This window comes from Leiobunum rupestre, chromosome 10 (genome assembly GCF_980474605.1).
Source record: "Leiobunum rupestre chromosome 10, qqLeiRupe1.1.hap1, whole genome shotgun sequence".
NCBI classification, from domain to species: Eukaryota; Metazoa; Arthropoda; class Arachnida; order Opiliones; family Sclerosomatidae; genus Leiobunum; species Leiobunum rupestre.
In genome coordinates, this window is record NC_143393.1 from 14873740 (window position 1) to 14889461 (window position 15722).

General features: G+C 38.2%; 2 protein-coding genes across 5 annotated transcripts in view; one reads left to right on the forward strand and one right to left on the reverse strand.

Moving 5' to 3' along the window:
- LRP1 (LDL receptor protein 1) overlaps positions 1-15722 on the forward strand; it is a 68345-nt gene that overhangs the window by 23556 nt on the left and 29067 nt on the right. For 3 of the 4 annotated variants that reach the window (XM_090162054.1, XM_090162056.1, XM_090162057.1), the window contains exons 2-16: positions 4024-4143; positions 8772-8915; positions 8982-9224; positions 9743-9865; positions 9933-10081; positions 10138-10237; positions 11222-11384; positions 11455-11680; positions 12172-12346; positions 12805-12936; positions 12998-13237; positions 13302-13476; positions 13569-13800; positions 13858-14047; positions 14112-14237. In XM_090162054.1, coding sequence (XP_090018180.1) covers positions 4024-4143; positions 8772-8915; positions 8982-9224; positions 9743-9865; positions 9933-10081; positions 10138-10237; positions 11222-11384; positions 11455-11680; positions 12172-12346; positions 12805-12936; positions 12998-13237; positions 13302-13476; positions 13569-13800; positions 13858-14047; positions 14112-14237 — 2538 coding nt within the window. The remainder of the gene's footprint in view (positions 1-4023; positions 4144-8771; positions 8916-8981; positions 9225-9742; positions 9866-9932; positions 10082-10137; positions 10238-11221; positions 11385-11454; positions 11681-12171; positions 12347-12804; positions 12937-12997; positions 13238-13301; positions 13477-13568; positions 13801-13857; positions 14048-14111; positions 14238-15722) is intronic. The other variant, XM_090162055.1, reaches the window with a different exon arrangement.
- On the reverse strand, positions 4206-8362 carry LOC149924798 (uncharacterized). Its single transcript, XM_090162059.1, has 3 exons — positions 8142-8362; positions 5935-6280; positions 4206-4516 (listed from the first exon to the last, which is right to left on the reverse strand). The coding sequence occupies exons 1-3, from the start codon at positions 8301-8303 to the stop codon at positions 4416-4418; spliced, it is 609 nt and encodes a 202-aa protein (XP_090018185.1). The 5' UTR covers positions 8304-8362; the 3' UTR covers positions 4206-4415.

Genomic DNA, 15722 nt, shown 5'->3' on the forward strand with positions numbered 1-15722 from the left:
ATATATAATTTTTTCAATACGGTGCTTTAGCACCTGGAAATATCAGGTAAATTTATTTTCCAAATGTTGTATGAACCCTTTTTATTATAAAAATATAAATTTCGTTGATGCACCATCGAACAACCTCCACAGCGCTCTTAGCGGCTAAAGTACGAATTTCGTTGGACGCGATTATATGATTGTGAAGCAAGCAACTCGCGTGTAATACAGCTCTCCGGAAATGTCAGTGGGAGTCGAGAAATAAAGCCAATGGTATTCCAGGGATTTCCGCGAATTTGAACCAATTTCCGTAAAAATGGCAGTTTACTCTCCCTAGTTCTATCAAGAACGATCCCGGCCAATTGAGTCCACTTTCCTCTCTGATTTTCCCCATTACTCTTGCACCACTGGTGGATCTAAAAAAGCCTAATCAACTTGTAAAACCAATTTGCGCATCCTCAAATACAACGAACGAAAAATTAAACTTTCATACTTCTCGGAATGTTCATCTAGTGTTCGTACGGGGACCCCGACCCCGACCCCGAAAGTCGAGGATCCCCAACGCTGCAATTTATATTACATATAAAAACGGCAGTTGAATACTTACATCTTGATCAACTCTATATTGAACGCTTTTTAAAATTATTTTAGCTTTAGAAATGTAGTCAACCCAGCTATCCTATAATTCCGGTAAAATCCTATATTTTTAAACCTTTCCTGTAATATCCTGTAAGTTCTTGAAATGTTCTTCAATGTCCTGTAAGTTAGTCAACTTAGTCTATGTTTAATCGATTTATACATTTTTATTCATGCGTTTTTGTTTTGATTATTACCTATTTTACGTTGAAATATGCCCTATAATGCCCGATATTTCATATATAATCATATTTTTTCGCAAATTTAAAATTTTTCTATTTTTTGACTTTTTTTCCTATAAGAAATTAAATTTTTTGATTGACCTCTCTGAAAATGGAATTTTAAAGTAAACATAATATCAAGAATGTATTTATTTATACTCAGGGAGAATGAATATGTCGAGATTATTTTTAGCGTTTCTCCAATTCCAGCCGTTGGGGCCCCCGGTATGCTCCTCCGCTTTAATAAAATCAAATAATACTGCAATCTCATTGGTTCTTTAAAATTACGTTATTCGACGCGATTAACGCTGCTGCGAGGACGCAAAAAATAAGACCGCCTCCTCCCCCCCCTCCCTTAGCGTGACGGGGTTATTGGCTCAACGTGTCCGTCGATAGTCTTGACATATTCATTCTCCCTGAGTATAAATAAATACATTCTTGGTACTATGTAGAATTAATAATAACAATACTATTTGAAGTAAAATATTATATAAGTCTATAAAAAAATACTATTTGAAGTAAAATATTATTTAAGTCTATAAAAACAATACTATTTGAAGTATAATATTATTTAAGTCTATAAAAACCATACTATTTGAAGTAAAATATTATTTAAGTCTATAAAAACCATACTATTTGAAGTAAAATATTATTTAAGTCTATAAAAACAATACTATTTGAAGTAAAATATTATTTAAGTCTATAAAAACAATACTATTTGAAGTAAAATATTATTTAAGTCTATAAAAACAATACTATTTGAAGGAAAATATTATTTAAGTCTATAAAAACAATACTATTTGAAGGAAAATATTATTTAAGTCGATAAAAACAATACTATTTGAAAGAAAATATTATTTAACTTTATGCAGTTCTGTAATACAGGATGACCACACCCACACCTTGTTTTATAAGTTCTCATATATTTTGAATGTCTTTCTAATTTCACTATTTTCCTATTTTTAAGGACTTTTCCGTATTTATCAAAAACTGCAAAGTTAGAAAGATTTTCGTGCAAAATTATCGTGTTGCTCGTTTGGCTAATTTTTAAAATTCCCGCTAAAACCATGCGTTTCATAAGTATTCAGGGTTCGTACAGAACCTGCATATCCTGGAAAACCTGGATAAGTCAGGGATCTGTCAAATGGAGGATAAATGTCAGGGATAAGTCAGGGATTTAAATAATTTCGTAGAAAGTCAGGGATAAGTCAGGGATTTTAGTTAGTCAACCAAACCACACATTAACAAAGAATTTTTACCTAAAATAATAAAAAATGTCCTAAAATATAACCAGAAAGGTCAGGAATATTGGCAAAAATTGGTCAGGGATAACCTGGAAAAGTCAGGGATTTTAGATCAGAAAATTTCGTACGAACCCTGGTATTTGAAACCTATATTTTTCAGTAATTGCATCCAAAAAATTCTCTATTTTTCGAAAAATATCATTAGCAGTCAACCAACATAACATACTTACACATGTATGTAACATAATCACTCATAAGTATGCTATAAAAGCATTTTCCTTAATGAAACCTGGTTAGGACGCTAACTAACAATGTAAGTCACTTCGAACTCCGTGACGGAAAACGCGTCGTTAGCTTTACTGACGGCAGGGTTCGTACACGAAATGGAATACCTGGAAAACCTGGAAAAGTCAGGGAATTTGAAAATGTTTCCAAAAGGTCAGGGAAAAGTCAGGGAATTTGAAAATGATTCCTAATGGTCAGGGAATAGTCAGGGAAATTTAAAATGGTCTGAAATAGTAAGGGAATTTTAAAATGACCCCAAAAACAAATCCGGCAAATAAATTATTTAAAAATGTATTAAAAATACATAATTAACATTTTTCAAGAATTTACCTCAAAACATAAATTTATTCTACAAAAATGGTCAGGGAAATTTGGCAATTTAGTCAGGGAAAACCTGGAAATGTCAGGGAATTTAATTCCGGAAATTTTGTACGAACCCTGGACGGGAAACGGAAGTTATGAAGCCCCAATCGACTAGAGTAAAACCGCAAATGGAACATCCCATTAGCATATTCCCGCGCTTTGTGGTTTTTCGTCCGCTAGTAATTTGAGAGCGTGAAATGGAACACGCGAAACTTGATCGGGGCAGATCCGAGCACATAAAATGTTGATCAGAGTGCTCGAGAGCAGTCAAATTGAAAACGCTATAACTTAAACAGTTTATAGTTTAGCTCGTGCCTCGCGATCACGAGATTACGTTTCCATGGTAACCTTTTCCCTAACGCAAGAATTATAAGAAATTAGAATTGGTGGATCTTAAAATTCCTTTAGCGCGAGAAAATACGCCGCCATTTTAGGGTATAAAAGCCGGTAAATATGCCTGCTATACCTCAAAATGTAAAGGTACTGTCATGCGCAAAAATTTTATTTTGAAATCGGTCAATTAGTGGATCTTAAAATTAATTTAACGCGTGAAAATACGCCGCCATTTTAGGGTATAAAAGCCGGTAAATATGCCTGCTATACCTCAAAATGTAAAGGTACTGTCATGCGCAAAAATTTAATTTTGAAATCGGTCAATTAGTGGATCTTAAAATTAATTTAACGCGTGAAAATACGCCGCCATTTTAGGGTATAAAAGCCGGTAAATATGCCTGCTATACCTCAAAATGTAAAGGTACTGTCATGCGCAAAAATTTAATTTTTAAATCGGTCAATTAGTGGATCTTAAAATTAATTTAACGCGTGAAAATACGCCGCCATTTTAGGGTAGCCGGTAAATATGCCTGCTATACCTCAAAATGTAAAGGTACTGTCATGCGCAAAAATTTAATTTTGAAATCGGTCAATTGTTTTATTTTTTGTCCGCTTATTGCATCTTGGATAAATAATAGTAGTTCCTACCTGGATATATCACTCTAGCGTTCAGTGTGCATTTGTTACGGGTTCTGCCTTGTAGAAGGCTACGTGTTACGGGAGTTTCTGAAAAACTATCCATTAACTTCGCCAAAGCGGCGCTGCAGTCGCAAAAGCCATTTGCTTGTCAGGTTTTTTTCCAAGTGATATATCCAGGTAGGAACAACTATAATTAATCCAAGATTGCATGCTCCGAGTGAAACAAGAACTCATTGATTTTTTTCTATGGAAATGTTACTTATGATTCTGGTTGTGGTGTATCTAATTTGGGCCGAATTGTTTAATCCATTCCTTTTTGGTAGCAGTTCAGTGCGACGAGGACAGTTTCGCGTGTCACGATGGCGAAGGTTGTATTCCTCGGCGCTGGAAGTGCGATCAAAACCCGGATTGCAAAGATGGAAGCGACGAAGATGAATCGTGTGGTAAGTCCCATTTCCGATTCCTCTTATGGCCTATCGTTATTTGGTGTCTATAGGACATCATACAGGAATTCATTTCATTTTATTTTTAATATATAAATTTACATTACACGTTATTGGTTCGCAATCTGGAAATGTATGAATGTGTATAGAGATTGTACATTTAATATAAGTTTAGAACTCCTGACGAAGTTGGATGCAGAAATATATCAGCAATTCTAAGTCTATTCAATAATATACCGCGCTGCATTTTGCTCTTGTCATTATTAGATTTTTCATTTTTTGGTTTTGGAAATAATGAAGATGCTATTTTCCTTCTTCACTCCACCTTGGGCCAGATAATCCATCAAACCGCTTCTTAGCTTTTTCTGCGCACCTAAAGAAGCAAATAATACATTTTTACACAAATTATCACGTTTTTGGAGATGGAAAACATTTTCCACCAGATTTCAGATTTCCAAATAATTCTAAGATTTGCATAATATTTCTCGATATTTCGTGAGATTTCTTAAAAATATTTTTCAAATATTTATGATATTTCTCCATATTTCCTGAGATTTTACGAGATTTCTTAAAATATGTTTCAAATATTTTTCCAATATTTATCCGGATTTCTTAACTATCCTATATTTCTTGTGAATATCCCGATATACTAAATATTTATCCGGATTTGTGAAATTTCTTATAGATTTCCAGAAATAATGGTTTCGATTTCTCGCAACTTGTACACCACGGTTTTTGGGCATTACACTTGTTATTTGAACTTTGAACGCGTTGACCCTTAGTTAACTAAACTATGAACGGATCCATGCTACGCGCCTTAAACCATGGATCAAGAGTTTAAGTGGGCCCTCTGTTCCCACCTTTTTGACACGGCAGGGTGCCCTAAATCAGATGGATACCATTTTTTTACAGTTTTGTTGATGTCGCCACATTCTCAATGACTACGTGTTTTAGTTATTAGTTTTTTTTCTAGATGTCGGTTGTTGTCCGTTTAGGAATTTTCTCCCGTGTTTAACCTTTTTTAATGGTTTCGTATCGTGGTATGTTCAACATAATTAAATTTCCTTTGTTTATAACGAGGAACAGATACTCTTCCTTGGCTATTGAAACACATTCGATTAAATCTGATCAGTCCCTCAGTTTTTTATTTATTTTTGTTTATAACCCTTCTATTGTTTTTAATATTTAACATTTTATTTCGTGTACCAACTACCACGGCTAAAAGCTGGGTCACTTACAATTTAGTTTTGTAACCGAATACCCGCCATTGACATGGTAGTCAAGCAGTCAGTCCCTTAGATTCTTGGTCCATGGTTGAAATTAGACGGATAGATGATTATACTGTTCCTATTGTTTAACCCAGTTATTAAGCTGAAACCTTGCGAATGTTTAGTATTGGCGTCTGACAATAGATGGGGTAAATAATCCCTCAACTTCGCGCTATATTAACTTGTTAGGATGAAATAAATTCTGTTCAACCAGAGGTAAAATAGAACCTGTACGCTTATAAGCTTTTAAATAATTTAATCCACAGTAAATAAAGGATAATAAAATGATTCAAATGAATTAATAAATATTTGGTGTTTTAGTATTTTGCCAATTTTTTTAATGTGTAAACAAAATAATTTAAAAATTAAGCTCTGAACATAGAGCACATATTGTAGCTCACATTCCCAAAAAACTAACTAGTTTAATTCAAAGCGCAATTTTCGCATTGTTTCACCTTACAATAAACTTTGTATAATAGGCCTTCTAAGTGAAAAGTCCGTAAGTTTTAAATGGTGTACTTACGAGCTATTGACTGTATGAAATTCAACGCCAAATATGGATTATTGGCAACGGCCTGCGCGGCCACGTTAAACCGACGTATTTGACTCATATCCAAAGTAGGTTGAGCCTGGTCCGAAGCTGGTTCTCTTAGGCCGACGTTATCCACCATTACAGGTTCCTTTAAGTTGGAAATCATTTCGGGTGTCAACGTATCCTTACTCAAAGCTTCTTCCGTCGACAGATTATTGTCGCTCGACACTTTCTCTTCGCCATTTGTTTTATTCTGGACGTCGTCGGAGTCTGGAGACGGGCTTTCGCTAACTTTAGACTCACTTGGAGAGGACGACGACGACACTGTAGTCGTTACCTGCGTGGGTTGAAATCGTTTTCAGCTACCATATATTCCAATAATTTAATTTTCGTTATTGTCGTTAAAACAATAGAGAATGGATAGCTGCATTTGAAGCGTAAACTTTCGCAATCCCAAACATTCTCGATAGAGAAATTTCCATTACCATCCTATTCCGTTCAGATATTTATTTCCAACTATTCCATTTTTTTAAATAGTTTTATCTTTCCCACCCATTCCCGATTCAAATATCGCGACTAGATTGGAAATCCATTCCTTCCATTCTTTCCATTCCCAAACTCCAAATTATCTAATTCCCATTCCCGATTCAAAGTATCGCGACTAAGTTGGAGGTTCATTCCTTACCATTCCCAAACTCCGAGGGGCAGGTCACTTCCATTTTGGGTGCGTCTTAATCATAGTAAAATGATTAAATCAGGGTAATCGTGATTAAATCAGGGTAATCAAGATGAAAAAATCTAATCAAGATTAGAAAATCTAATCAAGATTTAAACGAGATTTAATCATTCTAATCATGATCTAATCAAGATTTAAACGATATTTAATCATTCTAATCATGATTTAATCAAGATTTAATCATTATAATCATGATCTAATCTTTTTAATCAGGATTTAATCTTTTAAACGAGATTTAATCATTCTAATAATGATCTAATCTTTTTAATTAGATTTAATTATTTTAATTAGATTTAATCATTTTAATTAGATTTAATCATTTTAATCACGATTTAATCATTTTAATCACGATTTAATCATTTTAATCACGATTTAATCATTTTAATCACGATTTAATCAATATAATCGGTCGAATAGAGAATTTATCATTAAAATCAAAACTAAAGTACGATTTAATCATACTAATCACGAAATAATTTTTTTAATCAGGATTTAATCATTTTAAACAGATTTAATCAATTTAATCATTTAATCATGATTAAATCAGATTTAAACATTCTAATCATGATTAAACGTTATTTAATCAACTTAATCGTGATTTAATTGAATTTAATCAACTTAATCGTGATTTAATTGAAGTTAATCAACTTAATCGTGATTTAATTGAATTTAATCAACTTAATCGTGATTTAATTGAATTTAATCAACTTAATCGTGATTAAATTGAATTTAATCCAAATAATCACGATTAAATCGGATTTAATCTTTTGAGGGGTGCGTCGTTAATCAAGGAAGTGACCTGCCCCTCGCCAAACTCGAAATTATCTAATTCCCATTCCCGATTCAAAGTATCGCGACCAGATTGGAAATCGATTCCTTACCATTCCCGAACTTAAAATAACCTTTTTATTCATTCTCTAACAAAAAATAAGATGTCAATCTGATTCCCGCGGTATTTGTACGGTTACCGTAGTAAGTGATTAAAAACCTGGTCATGCAGCTCTCTAATAGAGAAGGGAAGTATGCCCCTATGATCCTTTAAAAATTTTAATCCAAGATCTTTTTACGGAGACGTCGGCTTTCTCTCAATCTCTGCTTAACCCTAGTCCGTTGCGCCATCTAACGATCGCTAGTGGAACTAATATAATTTTAGCCCGTATATTATACTGAACTGAATTATGATGCTCCACTAATGGTTTTCTAATATTTTATTATATTATATAATTTCTGTTTAAAATTTAGAGCGATAAAGAATTCAATATAATTGAATTGATAGCGTAATATAATTGGTTTTATATAATTTCTTATATATATTTTTATCAACTTTGGGTACCACTACAGATGGCGCAAAACAGCACACAGATTTTTTAAACGGCCCGAAACTGACTAACCGGCTGCGGATTAAACCCGAGAGTGCGATAACCTCATCGTAAAAAGATATGAATTAAACGTTTATAAGTACCTTCGAATCTTTAAGGATTTGCTTTTCGACCTTGGCTGCTGCCTTTATCGGTGGTAATTCGGACGTGGACACAGTGCCGTTCGGAAGCGAGGTTTGGGCCCCGAAGACTTCTAGTAAAAAGAGAGCGACCGTGAGAATTGCCAGCGTGTGTCCGAACTTCATCGTTCCAGATTTGAAAACGACTTTCGCCTAACCGTTTTGGGGTTTAGATTGAGTTTTCAACTAGGTTTTATAGAGACACTAAAAGCTGCTTTATGACGTTCGTAGGTTGAAGTTTGCTCTTAGTTTCGCCAATTTTTTGGTAACATTATCTTTAATGGGGCTCCGTCATTTAATACGTACCGTATTTTACACGGAAGTGTGACAATTTTAGAATTGCGCAATTTAAATTGTCGTCGTTACTCGTGAGTGATAATTTAGAAGGGAATTTGATCACTTGCTACTCTTGACTGCGAGAACTTTTCTCGTGATTAACGCGTTTCTACACAACGAAATTTAGGTAATTAGGCCGTTATATTATATTTTTAACGACCGTCTTTTAAGACGAAACGAAATGGTAAATTCTATACCAATGTCGGAGTAAAATTATAGTACAACGTTATACGTCAGTATCAAATTTCTATTTGGTAGCGCCTCAAGCTTGTATGAATGGTCAATTTCAATGCGCCAATACCGGACACTGCATTCCTCTGGGCTGGGTTTGCGATGGTGATCCGGACTGCGGCCTGGGCGAGAATCTAATACCGGACACATCCGACGAGGACACGAGGCGCTGTGAGTTGACCAGTAACGGTTTTTCCAGACTCGCGTTACTAATTTGGCCGGGAATGGTTTTTCAAGGTCACAAGGTCAGCGCTTGTCCTCGCAATTACTTCCGCTGTAAAGACGACATCACCTGTCGAAAAGTGTCCCAGCTTTGCGACGGGGTCAAAGACTGTCCGGATTTTTCGGACGAAGGTTCCTTTTGCCAAAATTCCGAGGTGTGTCGGAAGGCCAATTGCAGATACGGGTGTCGACCTAGTCCCAAAGGCCCACTGTGCTATTGCGCGGATGGTAAAGAACCCAACGGCACCGACTGTATTGGTAAGACTGATTGCCTACGGTGGCTACCGCGTGAGCTACGTTACCGTTGGTCCAATTCAAACGAAAACCACTACTAGATTTGCGAAACCGATCGTAATTTGCGATCCGCTAAATATATTTGAACTTGGTCCTTTGCTTTTGAGTGGTACGCCAGGGTTCGTACAGAACCAGGATATCCTTGAAAACCTGGATAAGTCAGGGATCTGTAAAATGGAGGTATAATGTCAGGGATAAGTCAGGGATTTAAATAAATTCGTAGAAAGTCAGGGATAGGTCAGGGATTTTAGTTAGTCAACCGAACCCAGCATTAACAAAGAACTTTTGAAAAATGTCCAAAAATATAACCAAAAAGGTCATGGATATTATCAAAAATTGGTCAGGGATAACCTGGAAAAGTCAGGGATTTTATATCAGAAATTTTCGTACGAACCCTGTGGTAACGCGTAGCTCGCGCTTTAGCCATCGGTTTCACCGAGTGCTTCGAATAGAAGCGCGAATATTTTTGTGCCTTATCTCAGATACCAACGAATGTCACGTGTCGGGGACGTGCGACCAGACGTGCAAGAACGCTCAGGGTAGCTTCTCTTGTTCGTGCGTCGAAGGCTACGCTCAAGAAGGATCGAGATGTATAGGCATTAACGGTACGAGCTCGATTAATTTCCAGGTTGATCGATTAGTCGTAATCGATTGTCCGCGATGTTTTTCCAGAACCCGGCACACAGCCTCCCACGCTGCTCTTCGCCAATTCCGTCAACATTCAGCATATTCATTTGAACGGCTCTTCGGTCGAAGGCGGCGTTCCCGTCAAAGATAGCTTGGCCTTGGATTTTAGCCATAAAAATAGGACGGCTTGCTGGGTACTTACGCGATATACTTTTAACGCGAGTCTTTTTAACCTTCTAAATTTGTCTAGATTAACCATAACGCCACTCATTCCAACTTGCGTTGCGGGAGAGTTTACGGGCTGACTAAACAGTGGAACTTCGCTCCCATCGAGTTCTTTTCGCTGTCATGTGAGATTTCCAAATATTTTAGTCACGCCGAGCTTAAATTTTAAATCCTTTTACGCTCGCGTAATATCCTGAAAATCAGCCTCGGGAATCTTGAAAGGTTCTAGACAGGTTAAACCACCTCTCGAGAACGTAGAATGGAAACTTTTAGGAGTGTAGACGTAGCTCTATTCCCTACAATCTACTCTCGTACAAGTTCCCTCGTTCACGTTTTCAAAGAGGTGGCCTAACCTGTCCATGGTCGTCAAATTCCATTTAGAAGGGCGAGTAGACCAAAATGACAATTTGACGACATTTCAGCTAGTAAGACACCACTTCAGTATATACGGTCTGTTATTGTCGCCCCATCTACAATGAAAAACCGCGATAAATACTCAGTGGCGGCGCTACACTCAGGCTAAGTATTTTTTGTAGCCTATGTAGCCTATAATAGGGGGCCTCTATTTCATGAAAAGGAAAAGGGGCCTAAAATGATTCTCAGGATACTTTAAAATTATAAATATTATCTGGCCCCCTCAATCGCAGGCTTCAATTTAAGCTGTAAAATAAATAGCGCCTATATATTTTCTAAACTTTTCTAGCCTAATTATAATAACTTTTAAAATAAAAAGTTTTTTTGAATCTATGTTTGAATTAATTTCATCTGGGGTGTGATTCTACTCTTATCGTTAAAATTTTAACGAAAATAAAAAGACAATTTCAATTAGTGTAGAATCGCTCGCCCCTGACCTATTTATGGGGGGCCCCCAAAACCTTCTATAGCCTACCCTGAATAAAGTCTTAGCGCCACCGCTGTAAATACTGAGGTTAACGGTAATAGTTAGTGTAGGGAGCTGTTGGCTTGCGTGGCTTGCAGGGCTTGCCACCACCCTCCTACGCCTTGTAACCCGGCCACCTGAATTAAAGGCTTTAAAAGTCGCTCGATGACTTAGGCGTAAGGTGGTTTTGGAAAGACACGTGTCGTTGAAATGATGTATTTCGAATTAGCCGTGGATCAGATAGCGCACGATTGGATCTCGGGCAATTGGTACTTCCTGGACGACAGCCGGGAAATGATCTTCATGTGCAACGGGACCTTGAAGGCCTGCATCAGCGTCATCGACTTCAATCTGAGCAAACCAAGAGGAATCGCCCTCGATCCAACCAAAGGGTGCGCCTATCTTCGTTATTTCGTACTCGAGCGATTCCGGCTTTGTGTAACGCGTCAGGGCTCTTTGCAGTTTGATGTTCATCACCGAATGGGGCAGCACGGCGCCCGCCCTGGAAAGGGCCAAGCTCGATGGCTCCGACCGCGTCAAATTGGTGGAGCACAAGATCGTCTACCCCTACGGAGTCACCGTCGACTTCCCCAACGAGCACGTCTACTGGGTGGACACCTACTTAGACTTTGTGGAAAGAATCAGCTATGATGGAACCAATCGAAAGACTATCGTTAGCGGAATTCCCGTAAGAGGCGCTAATCGCTATAATACTGCCACTCTAGATATTACTAAAATTCTTGTCGCGTTTTTGCGTGGCTGACAGGTCGTAGTTTCGCCATAGAAAATATAGTAAATGAATATTATCTTGACCGATTTATTGTCTATTAACTTCCGGTAATGTTCGTATAAAATAGATATTGATCGGAAGTACTCAAAGCAGATCTCTAGCTTTTTAAACTTCGAGATACGTTTTAAAGCCTTCTACAATTGCTATTCCTCTTATACATTTTCTGTTGTTCCCCGGAACACGGCCAACATTGATCTCGCGCTATCGAGATCAAAGTTGGCCGTGCCCGGAAACTAATAAAAAATATCTGCTATAAACAGGGGCGATTTCGACCTTGAAAATTATAATCTTAACCTTCAAAAGGGCGATCTTTTGCACTTGAAATTAGGAGGGCTAATTTAATGATACATTGGGAATTTAAACCCGTATCCCGCCATCTATGTTTTCAGGTTCGCAATTTGTACGGCGTGACGCTATTCGAGAATAATTTATACGTGACTAGTTGGCACGGTAACAGCGTAATTTCAGTTCATAAGTTCAACAAAACTCAAATCAGAACGGTGAAGGGCAATTTGACGAGACCCTTTTCCATTCACGTTTATCATAAACAAAGACAACCATATGGTGAGACCCGATAATTCAATTCTACAAGAATGCATTCGTGTTAAGAGAGAATATGGCAGTTAGGAGCAACAAACACAAGGAGAACGCAGCTAGCTAACGAAGGGTTGTGTACGAATTTCATTGGACGAGCGTCACGAGCCTTTACGCTGAAAGTTTTACGGGCGGGGGGGGAAGACCATTTCCGAATTTTCCCCTTCCGACGGCAGCAGGCGCTAAAGCGTCTAGCCAATGAAAAACGTACACAAGAAATTGCACGACTTTTGACGGGTTGCGTTTTCCTTGTGTGGGGTGCTGTGTTTGTTGCTCCTAGATGGCAGCAACTACTGCCTCCTGATTTCCGGAATATATTATCCGTCTACACTTCTAGCAAATCGCGAGGCGAACCGTATTCTCTTTCGCCTAAATACATTCTTGATTTCAATTGTCGACGGTTATAAATCGTCCTGTATTCTTTGTAGTTCCTCATCCATGCTCAAATTTTAACGGTAATTGCGAGCACATTTGCATTCCATTGTACAAAAACAACCGACCGGTAGCTCAGTGCGAATGCCGGGCTGGGTTCAAGCTCATTAGGAATGGCCAGTGCATCGGTCAGTACTCATTTACTTTGGTCTTTTTAACGGTCATTAAATAGGAGTTTCGTGTTTCCAGCCGCCAAACAAAGTCAGTTTCTGATCTACGGACGAGGCCGACCGGCCAGCATTAAGGGTATCTCCATGGGGGCTGGTCCTCGCCATGAAGAAGTGATGGTGCCAATTACGCAATTAAGTCGACCCGCTTCTCTCGACTTTGACGCTAGTTCCCAGTACATCTACTATTCCGACGTTCCGCGGTACGTCATCGGTCGTCAGAAGGTTGACGGCAGTGGCAGGGAAGATTTTATTAGTTCAGGTACGTCCGTTTAAAGCCAACCCTTCCTATTGAGTCGCGTTCTAACTGACACCGATACGCGAAGGCTTAAACAACTGCGAGGGTCTGGCCATCGACTGGATGGGACGAAATTTGTACTGGTCCGACGAGGGACTTCTATCGATCAACGTTGCGCGACTGGACAATTCGTCAATCACCAAACGACTGATACACGGCAATATGTCGCATCCTAGGTTCATCGTCGTTGACCCCAAAAGAGGGTAAGCGCGTTTTGACTAGCTCGTTTAGTTTTAGAACGTCAACTGCCTCTTCGGGAATCGGAAACGTAATATCATCGCGTACGTTATTGTAGTTACATGTATTGGTCTGATTGGAACACGGACCCACACGGCGGTGAGGGAAACAATTTCGGAGGACGTATCGAAAGGGCGTACATGGACGGCACTCGACGGGAAATCTTCGTGGACACTGACATCCAATGGCCGAGTGGGCTCAGTTTGGACTACGTGGGAAAGAAACTCTATTGGTGCGACGTCTCTTTGCACCGAATCGAACGGATCAATCTGAATGGGACAGGCAGAGAAGTAATTGACCAAATGACATTCCAAAACCTCGTAACCTAAATCTTCGTCCACCGTCAGTTGCTGTTGAGGGACGATCGAATCGAGCATCCGTACGGGCTGGCCCATCACGACAACTTCGTCTTCTGGACGGAATACCAACAAGGACAGGTCTTAAGGCTCCATCTGGCGAATAAAAGCATAACTAGTCTGGTACACGAGAATCATCCACTTTTCGAGATCAAACTGTACGACAGCACTTCCCAAAGCGGTATGTTCCGTCGGAATTCCTCAATGTCGGCTCAATAAAGTCTTATTTTCGATGACAACAAAAGGTACTAATCCCTGCACGGAGGACAACGGCGGCTGCGACGACTTGTGCTTGGCCGTACCGGGGAAAACTGTGTGCGCCTGCCGAGACGGTTTCGTCACATCCCTCGAGGATAGCCACAGATGCGAAGGTGAGTTTGAAGGTCGACCGCGACTTTCACCAAAAATATATAATATATCTCTTAGGAGAGAAGTATTTATCTTCTTATCCTGGTAATGTTATTCGCTCGAAACATGCACCTTCGCAGGCTCCCGTTGATTTTACAAAAGTCGTTTCGGGAGAATTGTGATTTAATAAAACTATTAGCAGGGTTGCCACAGAACTTGGAAATCCTAGAAAAGTGAGGAAATTTTAAAAAGTAAAAAAGTCAGGAAATTTTAAGAACAAGTAAAAGAAACACGGAATTTTAAGAACAAGTAAAAAAGTCAATGAAAATTAAAAACAAGTAAAAGAGTCAGGGACTTTTAAGAAGTTAAAGTGCCGGGGGAATTTTAAGAACAAGTAAAAGACTCAGGGAATTTTAAGAACAAGTTAAAAAGTCAGGAAATTTTAAGAACAAGTTAAAAAGTCGGGGAATTTTAAAAACGAGTAAAAAAGTCAGGGAATTTTAAGAACAAGTTCAAAAGGAAAGGAATTTAGTTTTCTTTCGGTGTTTTGTAGTTGGTATTACAGTTTTTATTATTTATAGTTAAACTATGGGGCGCCAAACCGAAAAAAAAGGATAATGAAAAATGAAATATAAAATAATATTAACAAATATGTAGAATATGACGTTTTAAAATATAGATTATGAACTTACAAAAGTCGGGGAATTTAAAAATGGAAAATGGCAACCCTGATCAAAGATAAGAAATACAGCGAATATCTAGGGATTAGCCACATGAGGCGAAGTAATCATTGTGCGGTGTACACATCGGCGGTTTGACGGGAATCGGCTTCGAGTCTGCGATGGTACGCGTTTCTCAGATAACTTTTGAAATAGTTACGTTCAAATATCAGTTGATACGGGTCGAAATGTAAACCAGATAGTTTAAACCTGAAATCCGAATTCATTGTAAAGACAGAATAAGAGATGATTTCAGAGCAGACACCTCACAGTTTTTATATATCCCCCGATTAAATTTCTTTCGAAATTTTAATTAGGCATACAGTTTGTTTTGATTTGCTTTCAAGTTAGATAGCTGTTCTGCTAACTGAATCTGATGAGATGAATTATAGCAAATCAGTTCAGATAGGTTACACGCGATATGGAATCGGGTACAATTTGAGATCAGATTGGTGGGTGGGGCGAATAGAAAAGATGAACCTTCAAATATCTGAAAATGACGACGCGGATACACAGATCAGTTGGCGGTTGGAAGCGCAGTTTGAGATATATTATATGATTAGGCGCCAAATGATCGAACGCCATTTGATCTCCATCTTGCCAAAAAAAAACTATTTTGCCCAAAAAACACAAAATAGTGACTTTAGCTTGTTTTCGAATAATCAAAAATATGTTAATGTTAATGTGGCTAAGGTGTGTTCGGTGAGTAGGAAATATCAAGTGTTCCCTGTATTGGTGCCAACCCAGCCTCATTCTTATACTACAGAGTGGTGCATCTGGGATCGTACT